At 35.5% G+C, this 17249-nt stretch overlaps 4 protein-coding genes across 4 annotated transcripts; all 4 read right to left on the bottom strand.

The window, feature by feature from the left end:
* Positions 1 to 2982: 2982 nt before the first annotated feature.
* Positions 2983 to 3804, bottom strand: LOC145628257 (uncharacterized). The gene has a single exon (XM_081680555.1). It carries the CDS (start codon positions 3802 to 3804, stop codon positions 2983 to 2985), a length of 822 nt encoding a protein of 273 aa, XP_081536681.1.
* Positions 3805 to 9370: 5566 nt separating this feature from the next.
* On the bottom strand, positions 9371 to 10269 carry LOC145627388 (uncharacterized). The gene has a single exon (XM_081679782.1). The coding sequence runs from the start codon at positions 10213 to 10215 to the stop codon at positions 9424 to 9426; it is 792 nt and encodes a 263-aa protein (XP_081535908.1). The 5' UTR covers positions 10216 to 10269; the 3' UTR covers positions 9371 to 9423.
* A 3868-nt stretch (positions 10270 to 14137) lies between these two features.
* Positions 14138 to 14890, bottom strand: LOC145628256 (uncharacterized). Its single transcript, XM_081680553.1, has one exon. It carries the CDS (start codon positions 14888 to 14890, stop codon positions 14138 to 14140), a length of 753 nt encoding a protein of 250 aa, XP_081536679.1.
* Positions 14891 to 16053: 1163 nt separating this feature from the next.
* LOC145628255 (uncharacterized) lies at positions 16054 to 16791 on the bottom strand. Its single transcript, XM_081680552.1, has one exon. The coding sequence runs from the start codon at positions 16789 to 16791 to the stop codon at positions 16054 to 16056; it is 738 nt and encodes a 245-aa protein (XP_081536678.1).
* Between the last annotated feature and the right edge of the window lie 458 nt (positions 16792 to 17249).

Genomic DNA, 17249 nt, shown 5'->3' with positions numbered 1-17249 from the left:
TAATTAAGATCTTCCTAAGGCTATGTTTTACATTGCCTCGATCTTTCGACCCAACAATTCCAAGATCATTGAGTTGAAAATGTACTTAGCTAGTACGTTACATACGTTGTATATGCAGATCTGATACATATTTGATGCTATATCCTGCACCCTGTCTACCCTGTCATGATCCTAATTCGACGATTTATGTACATTGTAACGAGCTATTCTACCCATCCATAGTATACACGAATGGCATTGACATAAGCACATATCTTGTACTAGTAATTATTGTACTAAATATAACAAAATCAAGTAGCCAGCATCATGATTGAAGGAGCAAGGAAAGTGCTTAATGTCATTTCGTCATGATACTAATTCGACGATTTAATTAGCAAGCTATTCTAATTATCCATAATATGCACGAGTGGCATTGGCATTTGTTGTAATTATTGTACTAAATACATCAAAAATCAAGTTGTTAGCATAATTGAAGGAGCAAGGAAAGTGCTTAAAGACATGGCCTTGTTACCCTTAAACTTCATTTTCTTAAAATCTCAGTGAGCTTATGCTATCTTTACAGGCTAACGTTTATATTAAGATATATTTAGGAAATCTTTTGGGAATATTATATATAAATAAGTCAAAGCATATTTTGATGTTATTCGATCATGATCCATTGCACTTACTCTTTCAACTTGTACCAAGTGTAATGTGCCGAAGAATGAAATAAATTTCACCTTATTTTGCTGTATGTTATTGCAGATAAAACATGTAATTACTCCGTCCATTTACATAATAATTCATATGCTTTGACTTTTAATCATAACTGTGACTATCAATATCTTTAACAAACTTGATACTCTAATGAGGATAATTTGCCAATTACTACCACTTTGTAAATTACTACGCAAATTAAAAAAGTTGTGAATTGCTACCGCAAAAAATTTTAAGATGTTGCGATTACTACCAAACCCCCATTAAACCCAACTATGACGTCATTACATACCTTTAACCCGTGTTTGACCATGGTTAAGGGCTTTAACCAGCCCCCCCAAAAAAGAAAATGGGTTAGGGATATAATGACGTCATGGTTAAGGGCTTTAACCATGGGTTAAAGTGATATAATGACATCATAGTTGGGTTTTATGGGGATTTGGTAGTAATCGTAACATCTTAAAATTTTTTGCGGTAGTAATTCACAACTTTTTAAATTTGCGGTAGTAATTTACATAGTAGTATTAACTTGCGGTAGTAATTGGCAAATTTTCCCTCCAATAATATAACACTAGATGAAAGCCCATGCGATGCACGGATATTTTATTATAGTATTTTTTTATTATTTTTTTTGAGTACTTAAATCTCATAAATAGGTAATATTCTTAATTAAACCATTTAATATTTTGATTAAATTGCTTGTTAGAAAAAGATAAATTTAATTATATAGTTTTTATTATTTATATTATGAAAAGATAATATTCTTAATTATACCATATAATATTTTGATTAATTTTCTTGTTAGAAAAGAATAGTTTATATTAATTCATTGGTGTTTCTTTTTTTAAATTGCTACCCACCTATTGTAGGTGAATTATTATTCATTAGTGTTAATTATGTGAAAATTGTATTTAAATTAATAAATCGATGATAAATACGGTATCTCATTCGTCAAAATATATCACCCATAAATATTCTCTTTTTAAAGAAATAAAAAGATCCGATTAACTTGAAGGTTATATAACAAAGCTTGAGTTGGCAAATCAAAATAGTTAATCACCATATCATTTGATCCAATCAATATTAAAGATATGCATTTTCTATAGTCCAATTCGTTTTCTCCAGACCCACATTTCTCTCCATTTTTCCTAAAGCCTCTCTAAAGTAACTCACCTGAGCTGTTAGATCAAGGGCATGAGTAATCCCAGTCGTTAGATCATCTAAACCGGATTTATATATATAAAAATTATCCTATATGGTTTTTTTTTTCTAATTTATCATGTTTCATTTTGATAATTACACCATAAAAATCTATATAATCATACCTTTTTTTTAAAAAAAATTATCATATTGTTTTTTTTTTTTGTTTTTTTTTTTGTTTTTTTTTGTGTAAGTTATCATATACAATTTTTTTAAAAATAAATTCAAATATGATTTTTTTTTGTAAATTTTATAACTTAAATTTTATTTTAATATCTAAATATAATCATAATTCTAAAAAGAGGATAATTTTTAGTTTTTTAAATAATTTAAATCCTAATAAATCACTATTCTTTGTTTTTACGTTTGTGGCAATATTCTCAAATCTAATTCGTCACTTTTGCTTAGGTGGCGAGTGTTTTTTTTTATTCTAAAATAAAATAGAAATCTAATTTTTAATTGGTCGAAAATATGCCTTTTCAAATATTATTTTTTTTTTTGTAAATTTTATAACTTAAATTTTATTTTAATATCTAAATATAATCATAATTCTAAAAAGAGGATAATTTTTAGTTTTTTAAATAATTTAAATCCTAATAAATCACTATTCGTTGTTTTTACGTTTGTGGCAAAATTCTCAAATCTAATTCGTCACTTTTGCTTAGGTGGCAAGTGTTTTTTTTTTTATTCTAAAATAAAATAGAAATCTAATTTTTAATTGGTCGAAAATATGCCTTTTCTTATGTGGCGCTCCCAATGCTCTCCAAAAATGCTTACTTTATTTATATATATTAGATTATGATAAATACATCTTACGGAGTACTTATTAACATCATATATAGTTTATTATATAACAACAAAAAGAAAAACCAGTCAAAGTGTCAATTATCATCAAACGGAGGGAGTATAATTACTACTTGTAGTTAATACATTTATCTCATTCTATTCGTCATTATTTGACCAAAAAATGGAAGATAATACACGAAAAAAAATGAGAGATAATATACTGTGTATATATTATATAATCTGTACAAGAACTTTCATTTACATTTTGTATGTATATGTACACAAAATTTGCATTCTGTCTTAATTACTCAGAATGTTGAGAAAAGTTGATCTAGTCTTAACTAAATGCCCAAACAAGGATTCTAAGGCTTCATCGAGAATTAGAATTTCAGAGTCCAATTTCGTCATCTGGCTCCTCAAATTCTCTAAATCACTAGTGTTCTTTAGGCTTACAATTGCCTCGAGAGTAGCATCGACAACATCGAATTCACTGTTTGTTGTCGATGCTTCCTTGGAGCCACCCTTGTGCATCAACTTGGAAACTATAGACCATTTACTCTTTGGCGACTCCACTTTTGTACCACCGATGTAGGACAACATTGTCTTAAAAATATCGACGGTGATTGCCTCTACATCTTTGAACATGCTTCCGATGGCATTGACATCGACATAAGTTTGCTCGACTTCAATATTTTTCAAGCACTTTTTGATCAATTTCTTGGCAGTCTTTCGAGTGTTCAAGTATTGAATAACTTCATTGCTAATGTTAAGTTCACCGTTGCACCTTCTCCTTAATACCGATTGTATGTCTTGGAGGCGTTCCCTCGATTGTACCAAAACATCCCTCGATGTTCCACAAATGTCAAGAAGCCTTATCGAACCATCCAAGACTTCCTCGGTCCACTTTGATCGTTGTGACACAGCTTGTTGATTAAGTGGAAGTTGAAGCAACTCATCAACACTTCTGTACAAATCTTTAAGGTTTGCGAGTGTTTGGTTTAGCGACGATGAAGAAGAAGCAGCTAGAGAAGACCTCAATCGACACAATTGTTCATCAAATTGTTCAACAATTGGGTGAGATTTGGATGGGAAACTCAAAGAACGAAGATAATAACAATCCATTTTCAGATTTTGAGTTAAAATTAGCTTATTGAAAAAAAAAGGCAGAGAAGTTTATAATACAAATAGTCTTGGAATTGGAATAATGTACTTGTATTACTTATCTCTTCCTTCCACGTCTGTTTATATACACGAAAGTAAAGCGAAGACAGCACGAATTCTACAATTAATGGCAGATCATCTTACAACGATTTCAATTTACCAGGACGAGTTCTCGTGTGAAATGTCCTACAATGTCTCTTCCTACCAAACTTTCCAGCTAATTCGAATGGACTATATCGATTTTGATAATGTAGCTCATCTCTTTACACATTGTATATTCATATATATGACATTCGATGTTTAATCCTGCATCCTGTAAGCCCATCATGATCCTAAGTACGCGCTACTCACGAGTTAAATAACATCTTATTTATTGTTGTAGTTGACAAGTCAATTAATAATCCACACGAATGCGTGTTTGTATATTCAAATCTAACATTCAATGTTAAATTTCGCAATCTGTATGTTCGCCATGATCCTTAGTACACGATATGATAGTCAGTGGAAACGACGCCTCATTGACAATTCCAATTAACAAATCAATTATTCGATAAATGATTTCGATGAATGCATTATGTTTACACAAATATAATACAAGTAGGATTGGAAAGAAGGACTAGTTAAGATATATTCAACGATTTCAAATGAATATAAAACTCGAACTTACCTACATTGTTAGATAGTAGGAGACCAGCACTATACTAATTAATATCGTACATGACCTTTTCGTCTACGAAAACTTCCTGAGTTCCTACAGATAATTGGATCATGTACAGGTTCACTGCTATACGAATACATAATACAGTTCAATGAGTACCTGCATTTACGCCTAATCGAAAAACATACCTGCAATCACGTAATATAATCAGTCCAAAGATATGAAAATCCTATTCTTTATGTATAGATATTATATCAAATAATACACAAAAATGAGATTCATTTTGATAGATAAACTTTTAATGTATTTCAAACTACTGTCATTAATAATCCCCTGCTTTTGGATTTTCTAGGTGTAGAGAATGTATGGAATATTTCAACAATTAGAACGTGCATAATAAAGGATGAAAAATAGAAACACAATATATTAGGGCCTATTATTGTGTATAGTGTATAGTTATCGGGCCTATCTCATAAGCCCTATTCTATTTGCTAGGTTGTATATATACGCTTGCTATACTCTAATGAAAACTACGGAAATTATTTCGTGACATGGTATCGGAGCCAATCAAACTCTAAATCCCTAAATTTCTAAATTCTATATTCTAAATCTCTACACTGCATTCCTGAATTTTTTTTACAATCTGAATCGAATTTCAACCTCGATTATTTTGCTTCGAAATTCTGGAAACTAATTTCTGGTTCGATTTATATTTTCTGGTATTGGAAACTAATTTCTTTGGACCCTAATTTCTATTCTACTACTTCGGATTGTTGGTTCGAATTTCTCAGACATTCATTGATCGATAATGGTGTATGACACTCATCCTATGTCTTCTTCTATTACTCCCAAACTCAAGTCGAATCTCTATTGTACACATTGTAATCGTACGGGTCACGATTACAATGGTTGTTTTCTAGTTCATGGCTTACCCGAATGGTGGCTGACCAAATATGGTCATCAACGTCGCTCGGTTGCCGATTCTATTGCTCTATTTGGTGCTTCCTCTTTGCCTGTTGTTTCTATGCCGCAAGGTCTGCCTTGTGGAGCTGCTACTGCCCTGCCTCCTGCCGCTACTCTGCCTGCTTCTACAGCTCTACCTGCTGCTGGTTTGTATGCCACGGCCGCTGCCCCTGTAATCAACCCTGCTGTCACGGCCAGCCACGGGCAGTCCGTGGCAACTTCTGCCAGCCACAGGCAGCCCGTGGCCCCTACTGCCACAACTACTTGGGCCAGCCACGGGCAGTCCGTGGCAACTTCTGCCAGCCACAGGCAGGCCGTGGCCCCTGCTGCCTCCTCTACATTACCACTACACTCTATTAACGCCACTACTCCCCTCTTGGGTGGTGTATTCGATCCTCCTACTAATTATGCTGATGATGGTTATTTGTTGTCTTCGTGGATAATTGACACCGGTGCATCCCATCATGTTACCGGCAATGAGAGATTTCTACAAGATGCTCACTTCATCACTTCTTGTCTTGTTGGTCTTCCCGATGGTGCTAAGGCCATGGCTACTAAGGAGGGTCGTGTTGTCTTGGCGGATGGCATTTCTCTTGAAAATGTTCTATTTGTTCCGCAATTAAATTGCAATTTGATTTCGGTGTCTAAGTTGATTGATGACTCTAATTGCTTTGTCCGATTCACTAATTCTCTTTGTGCTATACAGGATCAATCCTCGGGGAGCTTAATTGGAGGTGGTGAACGAATAGATGGACTATATTATTTCCGGCGTCTCCCGAAAGTGTGTGCAATCACGGGTCCAGCGATTTCTACATTTGAGTTGTGGCATCGTCGTTTGGGGCATCCGTCGGAGAAAATTGTCAAATTGCTTCCTGCTATTCGAGGTAGTATTGGTACTAAGTGTTTACATAAAGCATGTGAAATTTGTCCTCTAGCTAAACAAACTCGTGACAGTTTTCCTGATAGTGATAGTCGTGCTAGTCGTATTCTTGAAATGATACATTGTGATTTGTGGGGACCGTATAAGACGGCTTCTACTTGTGGTGCTCATTATTTTTTGACTATTGTTGATGATTTCTCGAGAGGTGTTTGGGTTTATTTGTTGAATGATAAAACTGAAGTTTATTCTTCTTTTCTCTCATTTTTTGCTATGGTTAAAACTCAGTTTGATGTTACTGTTAAGTGTGTAAGGAGTGATAATGGAACCGAATTCAAACACATGCTTCCCTATTTTGATGAACATGGAATTCTATTTCAAACCTCTTGTGTTGGTACCCCTCAACAAAATGGTCGGGTAGAGCGTAAACACCAACATATATTAAATGTAGGAAGAGCGTTGATGTTTCAAGGCAATTTGCCGATTGATTTGTGGGGAGAGTGTATTCTTGGGGCAGTTTATGTTATTAATCGCACTCCTTCTATCTTACTTGATAAGAAAACTCCATATGAAATGCTTTTTGGCAAACAACCTGATTTTGATACATTGCGTGTTTTTGGGTGTCTTTGCTTTGCTCATAACCAAAGGGCTAAGGGTGACAAATTTGCTCCTAGGAGTAGGAAATGTGTGTTTGTGGGTTACCCTCATGGCAAAAAGGGTTGGAAGGTGTATGATTTAGAAACCGGTGTTATTTTTGTTTCCCGTGATGTTAAATTTCATGAGAATGAATTTCCGTTTGTGGAAGATGGTGATTCGGTTCTTTCTACTGTGGGTGCCGAGAGTGGGACTAATGACTATGTTGGTGTTGATCACGATTTTCTTGATGATTTGGAATATGTATTAGAGGTTAGTGAGGGTTCTCTTGTGCCCGAAAACTCATCACAACCCTGTGCTACTGCTTCTACCCCCCACGGGTCACCTGAGGCTGTTGTTCATGACCACGGCAGTCCCGAGGTGTCCCCTGTCCCCACTGCTGCTTCCTCGGTCACTGGTACGGGCAGCCTTGATGTGGTTGTTCCGGAGCCCTCTTCTACTTCTCCTATTGCGTTGGACCGTGATCAACGTCCAAGGCAACCCCCGGGGTGGCACCGGGATTATGTCGCACACACTATATCTCTACCTAGTCCATCTATCTCGCAATGTTCATCGCCTACTCCATGCTCCTCAGGTACTCCTTACCCCTTAGCGCATTTTGTGAATTGTGATAAATTTTCTGTGCCACACCGTGTTTTTATTGCAGCTGTTGATACGGTAGTTGAGCCTCGTAATTTCAAGGAGGCAATGCAAAATGAGGGGTGGAAGGCGGCTATGCAAACAGAAATTGATGCATTAGAAAAAAATGGCACATGGGTAATGGAAAAATTGCCTCCGGGTAAGAAAGCTCTTGGGTGTCGCTGGGTTTACAAGGTCAAACTTAATTCTGATGGCACACTCGAGAGATTGAAGGCTCGTCTTGTTATCTTTGGTAATCATCAGGTTGAGGGTATTGATTACAGTGAGACTTTTGCTCCTGTGGCTAAAATGGTCACTGTTCGGGCTTTTCTTGCTGTTGCTGCTGCAAAGAATTGGGAATTGCATCAGATGGATGTCCACAATGCATTTCTTCATGGTGATCTTGATGAGGAAGTTTATATGAAGCTTCCCCCTGGGTTTTATGGTTCTCAATCTGGTTTGGTGTGTCGTCTTCTGAAGTCATTATATGGTCTTCGACAAGCACCTCGTTGTTGGTATTCTAAATTGGCCGCCTCTCTGAAAAGGTACGGATTTGTGCAATCGTACTCTGACTATTCTCTTTTCACTCTGCAATCTGGTTCTATTCAACTTAGTGTTCTTGTCTATGTTGATGATTTGATAATTTCTGGTAATGATTCTTCTGCGATTTCAACATTCAAGTCATACTTGAGTGACTGTTTTCATATGAAAGATTTGGGTGTTTTGAAGTATTTTCTTGGTGTTGAGGTAGCTCGTAGTCCGGAAGGCATATTTTTATGCCAACGGAAATATACACTTGACATTATTGCAGAGTCTGGTTTGTTAGGTGCTCGTCCGGCAGTTACTCCTATTGAGCAGAATCATACTCTGGCGAAATCAGAGTCCTCTTTCTTTTCTGATCCAGAGCAGTATCGACGGCTTGTGGGTCGTCTGATTTATTTGTCTTTTACTAGACCGGATTTGGCATATGCGGTGCATATTTTATCTCAATTTATGCAACACCCGCGGCAGGACCATTGGGAAGCGGCTCTTCGTACAGTGCGATACTTGAAGGGATGTCCGGGTCAGGGTATTCTTTTGAGTTCAGATTGTGATTTACATATTACAGGTTGGTGTGATTCAGATTGGGCAGGTTGTCCCTTGTCGCGCCGTTCTATCTCTGGCTGGTTGGTGTTTCTTGGTGCTTCTCCTATATCTTGGAAGACTAAGAAACAGGACACTGTGGCCAAGTCTTCTTCAGAGGCCGAATTCCGCTCAATGTCTAAAACTACTGATGAGTTGAAATGGTTGAAGGCCCTTCTTCTGAGTTTGGGTGTCTCGCATCCCCGTGCTATGAGTTTGTTTTGTGATAATCAATCTGCGTTGTATATTGCGAAGAATCCGGTTTTCCATGAGCGTACCAAGCACATTGAGGTGGATTGTTATTATCTTCGTGATGCGATTCAGGATGGTATCATTAGTCCGTCGTATGTGAAGACAACAGATCAATTAGCGGATATATTCACCAAGGCTTTGAGTAAAAGTCAATTCATGTATTTACTTGGCAAGTTGGGCATTTGTGATTTGCATGCTCCAACTTGAGGGGGGGTATTAGGGCCTATTATTGTGTATAGTGTATAGTTATCGGGCCTATCTCATAAGCCCTATTCTATTTGCTAGGTTGTATATATACGCTTGCTATACTCTAATGAAAACTACGGAAATTATTTCGTGACACAATAATTAGATGATTGTATATTTGTGTATATATACTTCGTATATAATTTAATTCACTGATCAAAATTTTGTACATTTCTGTTCTAGTAGCTAGTTAATTACTAAGGACATTAAGAAGAATTGCTCTGCTTTTAATTAGATGCCTGAACAAGCATTCCAAAACTTCTTCGATTTCTTGGATTTGTGACTCTAAGCTCACTACTTGTGACATATCAACATGAACTTTCTTCTTCTGGCAGATCATTAACTCGAGAGTAGCATCGACAGCATCAAATTCACTGACGAATGCTGATGTTTCCTTCTCAACTCTTTGGCGGACTAACTTTGAGAAAGACCAGCAATTTTTCTGTGATCCACTGATGTAGGACAACAGTGACTTGAAGACATCATCTGTTACAGATTGCACATCTTTCAGCATGTTTTCGATGAAATTGGCCTCGTTAGTGTTGTCATTTTCCTTGATTTCTTTCAAGCACTTCTTGACTGTTTTCTTGGCTGTTTTTCGAGTGTTGAGGTATTCAACGACTTCATTGGTAATGTTAAGTTCACCACTACACCTTCTCCGGTGGACTGATTGTATGTCCTGGAGTCGCTCTTTGGATTGTACCAAGACATCCCGAGATGTGGAACAAATGTCAAGGATCCTTAGAGATCCATCCAATACTTCCTCAACCCAATTTTCGCTTAGACTTTTTTGATTAAGGGGAAGTTGAAGAAACTCATCGACACACTGATACAAATCTTTAAGACCGCTAAGTTTGTTAGTTAGTGATGAAGTAGATGCAGCTTGAGAAGACCTCAATCTGCACAATTGCTCATCCAATTGATCCGCAATTGGGTGAGATTTTGAAGGAAAACTCAAAGAACGGATGTGTTGGGACGCCATTTTAAAGGCTTTTTAAGATTGTTAGAAGACAAAGAGCTTTAATGAAGATGCAAGCTTAACTTTGGTTTGATGATTTGCTCGTTCTTCCCTACCTTTATATACTCGACGACAAGAGAAATGGAATCTAATCATAATTAGCAAGAGATAAAATGATTAAAATTTTTAATTAAGGTCTTCCTTAGGTTATGTTTCACAATGTTTGTTCCTAACCAAACCTGCCAACTAATAAATCCAAAGATGATCAGCTTACATTGCATTATGTTGGATTAATATATAGTAACTACAATATCAAATGTTAGTACAATATTTTTATGTGCTTTAACACCCGACTTGCTATATAATTGTGTTTGATTCTGATCTTAATATGATATTTTGTCACATACATATTATACACGAATGGAAATGACGAGGTAAGTCTCATATTGTATAAAATAGTCTTGGTATGTTGTTAAAATTTTTCCAGGGATGCACACGAGTGGCGTGTTATCAGGTATTGATTATTTTTTAAGCATCTGATCTGATGAATGAAATAATCAAGCCAACTACCTCTTTGCAAGATATGGGAGTAAAGGACAAATTTTCAAGCTAATTTTGAAGTTTTAAAGCTGCAAGGGATGATTTCTAGATAAATTTCTAGCCATTTGATTTTTTTATTCTTTTTTTGGTTAACGGTTCAAAAAAGAGGCTAGCTTTCAATTGACTCAAGACTACAAACCGAGTATTTAACTCTCTTAACCAAACTAATACAAAACCTAAAGTGGGGATTGGGGGTGCAAATGTACAATCCATAGAAAATGTTGTTGTACTTTAAAAACGACTCATCCAGCAGCACAAATCACAACCCGAAACTTCAATCCACTTCTAGAATCTCTGTTGTTGTTGATGTATTTGTTGTAAAATTACCTCATTTCGATTGAACCATGTTATTAACACCAATATTCTAGGACTAGTCACAGGGGTCGTTATGGCCAACGGCGACAATGTATGTCACATAATGTGATAAAGGCCGGGTAAAACACATAGGGAACCCTCTAGCTTTTGCATTCAATTCATAAGTGATGAAAAGAATGTGATAGAGTATAAAACATATTCCTGGGCCTCAACTATCAGCTTAAGCTTTTGGTTGAGATGGTCCACTAACATGGTATCAGAGCCAGCGTGACATATAGGTCACGGGTTCGAATCTCATCCACCCCCCACTTTCAAGTGGAATATTAAGCGAGTATAAAACATATTTCTGGGCCTCAACTATCAGCTTAAGCTTTTGGTTGAGATGGTCCACTAACAGAATGGAATAAGGATATTAGCTCGTCTTCAAGCCATCTCCTTAGCTTAGCTTTTAAAGGCTCGCCGAATCAATCAATGCCAAGAAACATCTTCTATGACTTATCTTAGCTTGATCCCACACTATATATAGTGCAGCGAGCTCAGCCGTGCTCTAAACATAACTGAAGTACTTTCAAGCAGCCAAAGGCTTAAATAATACTAACCAACCACATTTTTTTTTTAAGTACGAGTATATTGTCTAAATCACACGCTTTCATACGAACAAGGACAAGGGGGACGAACATTGACTTCCCAACTATACCACTTTTTGTTAATTGAACCTGATCAGTAGATGATCTTTTGAAATTTTATGTTGTCAATTCTTCCTCGAATGTCTTTGTTTATATACATATGTCAATGTAACAGAATACAGCAGGAAATCATATCAAGATATTAACATCATTTTTAATTGTTTCGACGACTTTCCTAGCCAAGTTTCTAGCCAACTTATACATAAACTATGGTCATACATGATAGTATGATATATACATCCGAGATCTTTGATGTTATATATTGTTCCCTGCATACCCTTCATTCAACAACCTTATATTATACCACCTAACTTGTCTTTTTCTAATCTTTAGCCCATTATTTTATCGAAAATCTCCATGCTTCTACACCTAATTATATTTAATACACTTCATCTATAATTAACATGATCCATAATACGCACTTCACCGTCTTCACACGAGTGTAATAATTAAGATTTTGATAATATTGAGATATACATATTAAACAAAGAAATTGCATAAATATTCATGATCGAATTATATAATGTAGGCAACTGCATTGATGTAAGCTGTTGGAGATCAATTAATTAATATCATGGCCTTAATTGTGCCGACTACCTTCAACGTCTAACATAGTGCCATGCGTGCGCTTAGAGAAATTTGCACGAGTGAGGCTGACATTTTTATTATTATAAGAGCAGACAAGCTGTCAACATGACACGTTCAACAAACAAATCGAACCATATCTTCGATCTTAAGGACATATTCTGGTCAAATTCCACGAAACCACACCCTTAAGATGCACATAATTTATCCCATATTCATTATAAATAGACATGTTTTAATTGGATGTTAATTGATTTATTTTGTTCAAAATCATAAAGGCAATAAGAAAATGATGGGAAATTTGGGAATATACTTCAGTTAATGTACAATTACTAAGGAATAATGCTAATAAAGGGTCATCAAATAGTATTTGTTCAAGTGGTTAGCTATTGTGTATTCCTGAGTTGAATAAGGCTTCTAAAAAAATACAGATTGTGTATATGTACAAATCGATTTTAGGATGTTGAGAAGTGTTGCTCTAGTCATAGGACTCTAAATTAAATGCCTAAACAAGGAGTGTTATGCTTCATTGATAACTTTAATGTCAGAGCCAGTGTAATCATCTGGTTCTTCATCATCTCTTAACTATTTATGCTCTGTTGGCAGATAATCGAGTCACGAGTATCATCAACAACATCAAGTTTACTGTTTCCAAGTGTGAACCAACGATGTAGGACAGCACGGACTAAAACATATCAAGGGCTATCGAGTTCACATCTTTCAACATTCTCCTAGGCATTGTCCTCTGTAGTTTTGCTCTGCTTCCTTGATATTATTCAAGGAATTCTTGATCATCTTCCTAGCCCTCTTTCGGGTGTTCAAGTATCGAAAAATTCCATTAGTAATGTTAAGCTCAACGCTACACCTTCTCCTTAGTGCTGATTGTATATCTTGCAGGCATTCCCTTGACAGTACTGATACATCCCTCGATGTGCTACAAATGTCGAAATGCCTTAGAGATCCATCCAAGACTTCCTCGACCAATTTTTAGTGTACATTTTGGGATATGGCCTGTTGATTAAGGGGCAGTTATGTTGAAGCAACTCATCAACATTAGAGTACAAATATTTGCTAACAAATCTCTGTAAGTCCGTCATGATCCTAAGCAATTGCTGCGTGCACACGAGCGTAAATGACACCTTATATAAATTAGGCTTGCAAACAAAAAAAAGATTTAAAGAGATTAGAAGGGAATGAACCTCAACCCTTCTAAGAGTAATGTACAAGGTCCAATAATGTAGGTGACTGCCTGTCTGTAGGAGACCGTGTAATATCATACACGCCCTAACTACCGAGTTTTCTGAAGCTCTTGCAGACCATTGGAATCAATACAGCTAAATTATCTATGAATACACGAGGCGATTCAACGTATACCTCCACATGGAATAGTTCTGTCAATCACCTTCTATTATTCAACCATATTGTTCTTAATTGGAAATAAAATAAAATTTATATATTGTTCCATTTCATCAATTTTATTTTATTAATTCCCAATGATTTCACATTAGATAACAGAGTTTTACTTTAGCAGTAAATAACAGAATTTCTAACCGTTCAATTTTTGTTATTTTTTATTTCTTTTTTCAGATTACTTATGGAATATATATGAAATTATGAACCTAAAGTTATCAGAAAATGAATAAATAAAATTATGAAATTGAAGAACACAATATAGAGGTAACTGTACGGATCGGAGTATATTCATATGTATAGAACCATCATTTACAGATCAAAATTTTTGTACAAGAACAAATTTTGTTCTAGTTACTAAGAACATTTAGAAGAGTTGCTCTAGTTTTAACTAGATGCCTAAACAAGCATTCAAGAACTTCATCAATTTCTTGAATTTGTGACTCTAAGTTGACCAATTGTGACATATCAACATGTACTTTCTTTTTTTCTAGAGTAGCATCCACGGCATCAAATTCGCTGATGGTTGCTACTGCATTCTTCTTCGAGAAAGACCAGCTACTTTTTTGTGATCCGCCAATGAATGACAACACGGACTTGAAGATATCAAGGGTTATTGTGTTAACTTCTGTCAACTTGCTCTCAACTTGGTTATCCTTGGTAGTTTGCTCTGCATCCTTGATGTTTTTCAAGGACTTCGTGATAGTCTTCTTGGATGATTTACGGGTTTTAAGGTATTCAACGACTTCATTGGTAATGTCAAGTTCACCACTACTCCTCCTTCGAAGAGCTGATTGGATGTCTTGGATCCTATCCTTAGATAGGGCCAAGACATCACGAGATGTGGAACAAATGTCAAGGAGTCTTAGAGATCCATCTAACACTTGTTGTACTAAAGATTGAGATACAGTCTGATTCTGAGGCAATTGAAGAAACTCGTCAACACACTTGTATAAATCATTAAGGCCGCTAAGTTTGCTAGTCAAGGATGAAGTAGAAGCGGCTTGAGATGAACTCAACCTGTTTAATTGTTGATCCAACTGATCGGAAACTGGGTGAGAGTTTGAGGGGAAACTGAAAGATCGGGTGTGGTGTGATGCCATTTTAGAGTATTTTTTTCTTTTAGTTTGTTCAAAGGCAAAGAAATGATAGAAGTTTTGATTTAATTTGTGAATTGTTCAGCCTTCTTTGCCTCTTTATATACTATTATGTAAAGAAGACAAATGGAATCTTAAAATATATGAGACTTAGTGATACAACATGCTCTTCATTGGGCTTGTTTCACGATGTCTCCGCCAACTAATGAATCGATCAATGATCATAACTAATACTTCGTTAATATTTCACATTAAGAAAGAAGATTTGAAGGATTTTCTGTTATACAACAGCCAATACAGTATCTGAAAGATGTCTTAGTTTAATATATCACCTGTCAAATGTTTCTTCTGTGTTTTCGAACTCCCAACTTCACAGCTAATACATTATATCTCCCTAATTTCACTGAATACGTTCATGTGGTGAGCTTAGTTTATATATATCGGTCCAGCATTCGATGTCACACGCTACACCCTGTATGATCATCATATACAAGACTAAGCAACAGCTGCACACGAGTGTAAGTGACCATATTATTAATGATTCTTATCTTGAATGATTTTAAAATACATTCAAGTAGTTGGTATTGTAAGAAAAGGAACGTAAACCAAATAAAAGAACTAAGAAAATAAGTATAAGATCCAAAATTGAAGGCAACTGCCTGATTGTAGGAGACCATGTAATATTATGCACGCCCATTAAATCAAATTAATCAAGAGCTCCTGAAGTTATTATGAGATGATTCAACGTGTATCTTCACATGGAGTCATTAAATGATCAAATTCATATAATTAAATCATTTTAGATGAAAACCAAAAGTCTTTTTATTTATATATATTTTTTAAAAATTTAAATTATGTTTTTCTTAGAATTTCGTATCAAGAACAGAGATATCCATTAATTTATTTAAGTTTTTTTTTTAATCTAATAACTTGAGTAAATCATGCATTTTTTACTGTCAAATTTTTTTTAACCCCTTAGTTAGAGCTTCAACTTTAACAAACAGTAAGTTTGGTGATTGATTGAATAAACTTGAATCTCAATCAAAAAAAAAAATGTATGAACTTGAAAAGTAGACACAAGTATAATTAGAGATAATTGTATGTATAGTATATTCATTTGTATGTATATTCAAGTATCAAAAATTTTTGTACAAGGATGAATTTCTATTCTAGTTGCTAAGGACATTGAGAAGAGTTGATCTTGTCTTCACCAAATGCCTAAACAATGATTCTAAAACTTCGTCGATTTCTTGAATTTCTGACTCTAAATTTACTAGTTGTGACATATCAACATTCATTTTCTTCACAAGAAGAGCATCAACAACATCAAAGGAAGTTGCTGCTTTCTTCTCAGATCTTTGGCTAAAGAAAGACCAGCTACTCTTCTGTGATCCACCAATGTAAGACAACAAGGAGTTAAAGACTTCAGCAGTCAACGCTTGCACATCCTTGAGCATGCTCTCAATGGCAACGGGCTCAACTGCATTGATATCTTTCAAGCACTTCTTGATTGTCTTCTTGGAAGCTCTTCTTGTTTTTAGGTATTCAGCGACTTCATTGGTAATGTCAAGTTCACCGCTGCACCTTCTTCGAAGAACTGATTGAATGTTTTGGATCTGTTCCTTTGACACTGCCAAGACATCTCGAGATGTTGAGCAAATGTCAATGAGTCTTAGAGATCCATCTAATACTTGTTGAGATTGAGATACGGTTTTCTGATTTTGGGGCAGTTGAAGAAACTCTTCAACGCACTTGTATAAATCATTTAGACCACTAAGTTTGGTGGTCAAGGATGAAGTAGAAACAGCTTGAGAAGACCTCAACCTGTTTAATTGTTGATCCAATTGCTCAGAAACGGGGTGAGAGTTTGAGGGGAAACTGAAAGATCGAGTGTGGTAAGAAGCCATTTTTGATATTCTTTTTTAGTTTGTTAAGAGGCTTAAAGTTATAAGATAGAAGTTGATTTGTTGAATATCTCATTTTTCTGCCTCTATTTATACCAAAATAGCAGAAGACAAAAGGAATCAAAAATTAAATGAGACTCAAAGAGAGAACATGGTCTATCTTGGGTTTGTTTCACATTGTCTCTTCACAGCAAACTAGCCAACTCACAAAATCGATCGATCATATATTCATAACCATTTAAAAAATGAATTGAAAGGATATCATGTTAGACAACAACCAGTACAAAAACTGCAAGATGATGTCTTATTTTAATCTAGCTCCTTTCAGTTGTTTCCTTTATGTCTTTTAATTCAAAATTAAACAGCAAATGTGTTATCAGCGACAAAATGTAGGCATCATGATCCTATAAATGCGGTATACAAGAGTGGGAATGAGGAGTACTTATCTCTCATTCACTGCA

Source organism: Chenopodium album, chromosome 4 (genome assembly GCF_948465745.1).
Source record: "Chenopodium album chromosome 4, dcCheAlbu1.1, whole genome shotgun sequence".
Classification (NCBI taxonomy): Eukaryota; Viridiplantae; Streptophyta; class Magnoliopsida; order Caryophyllales; family Amaranthaceae; genus Chenopodium; species Chenopodium album.
This window is presented reverse-complemented; position numbering and strand designations above follow the sequence as displayed.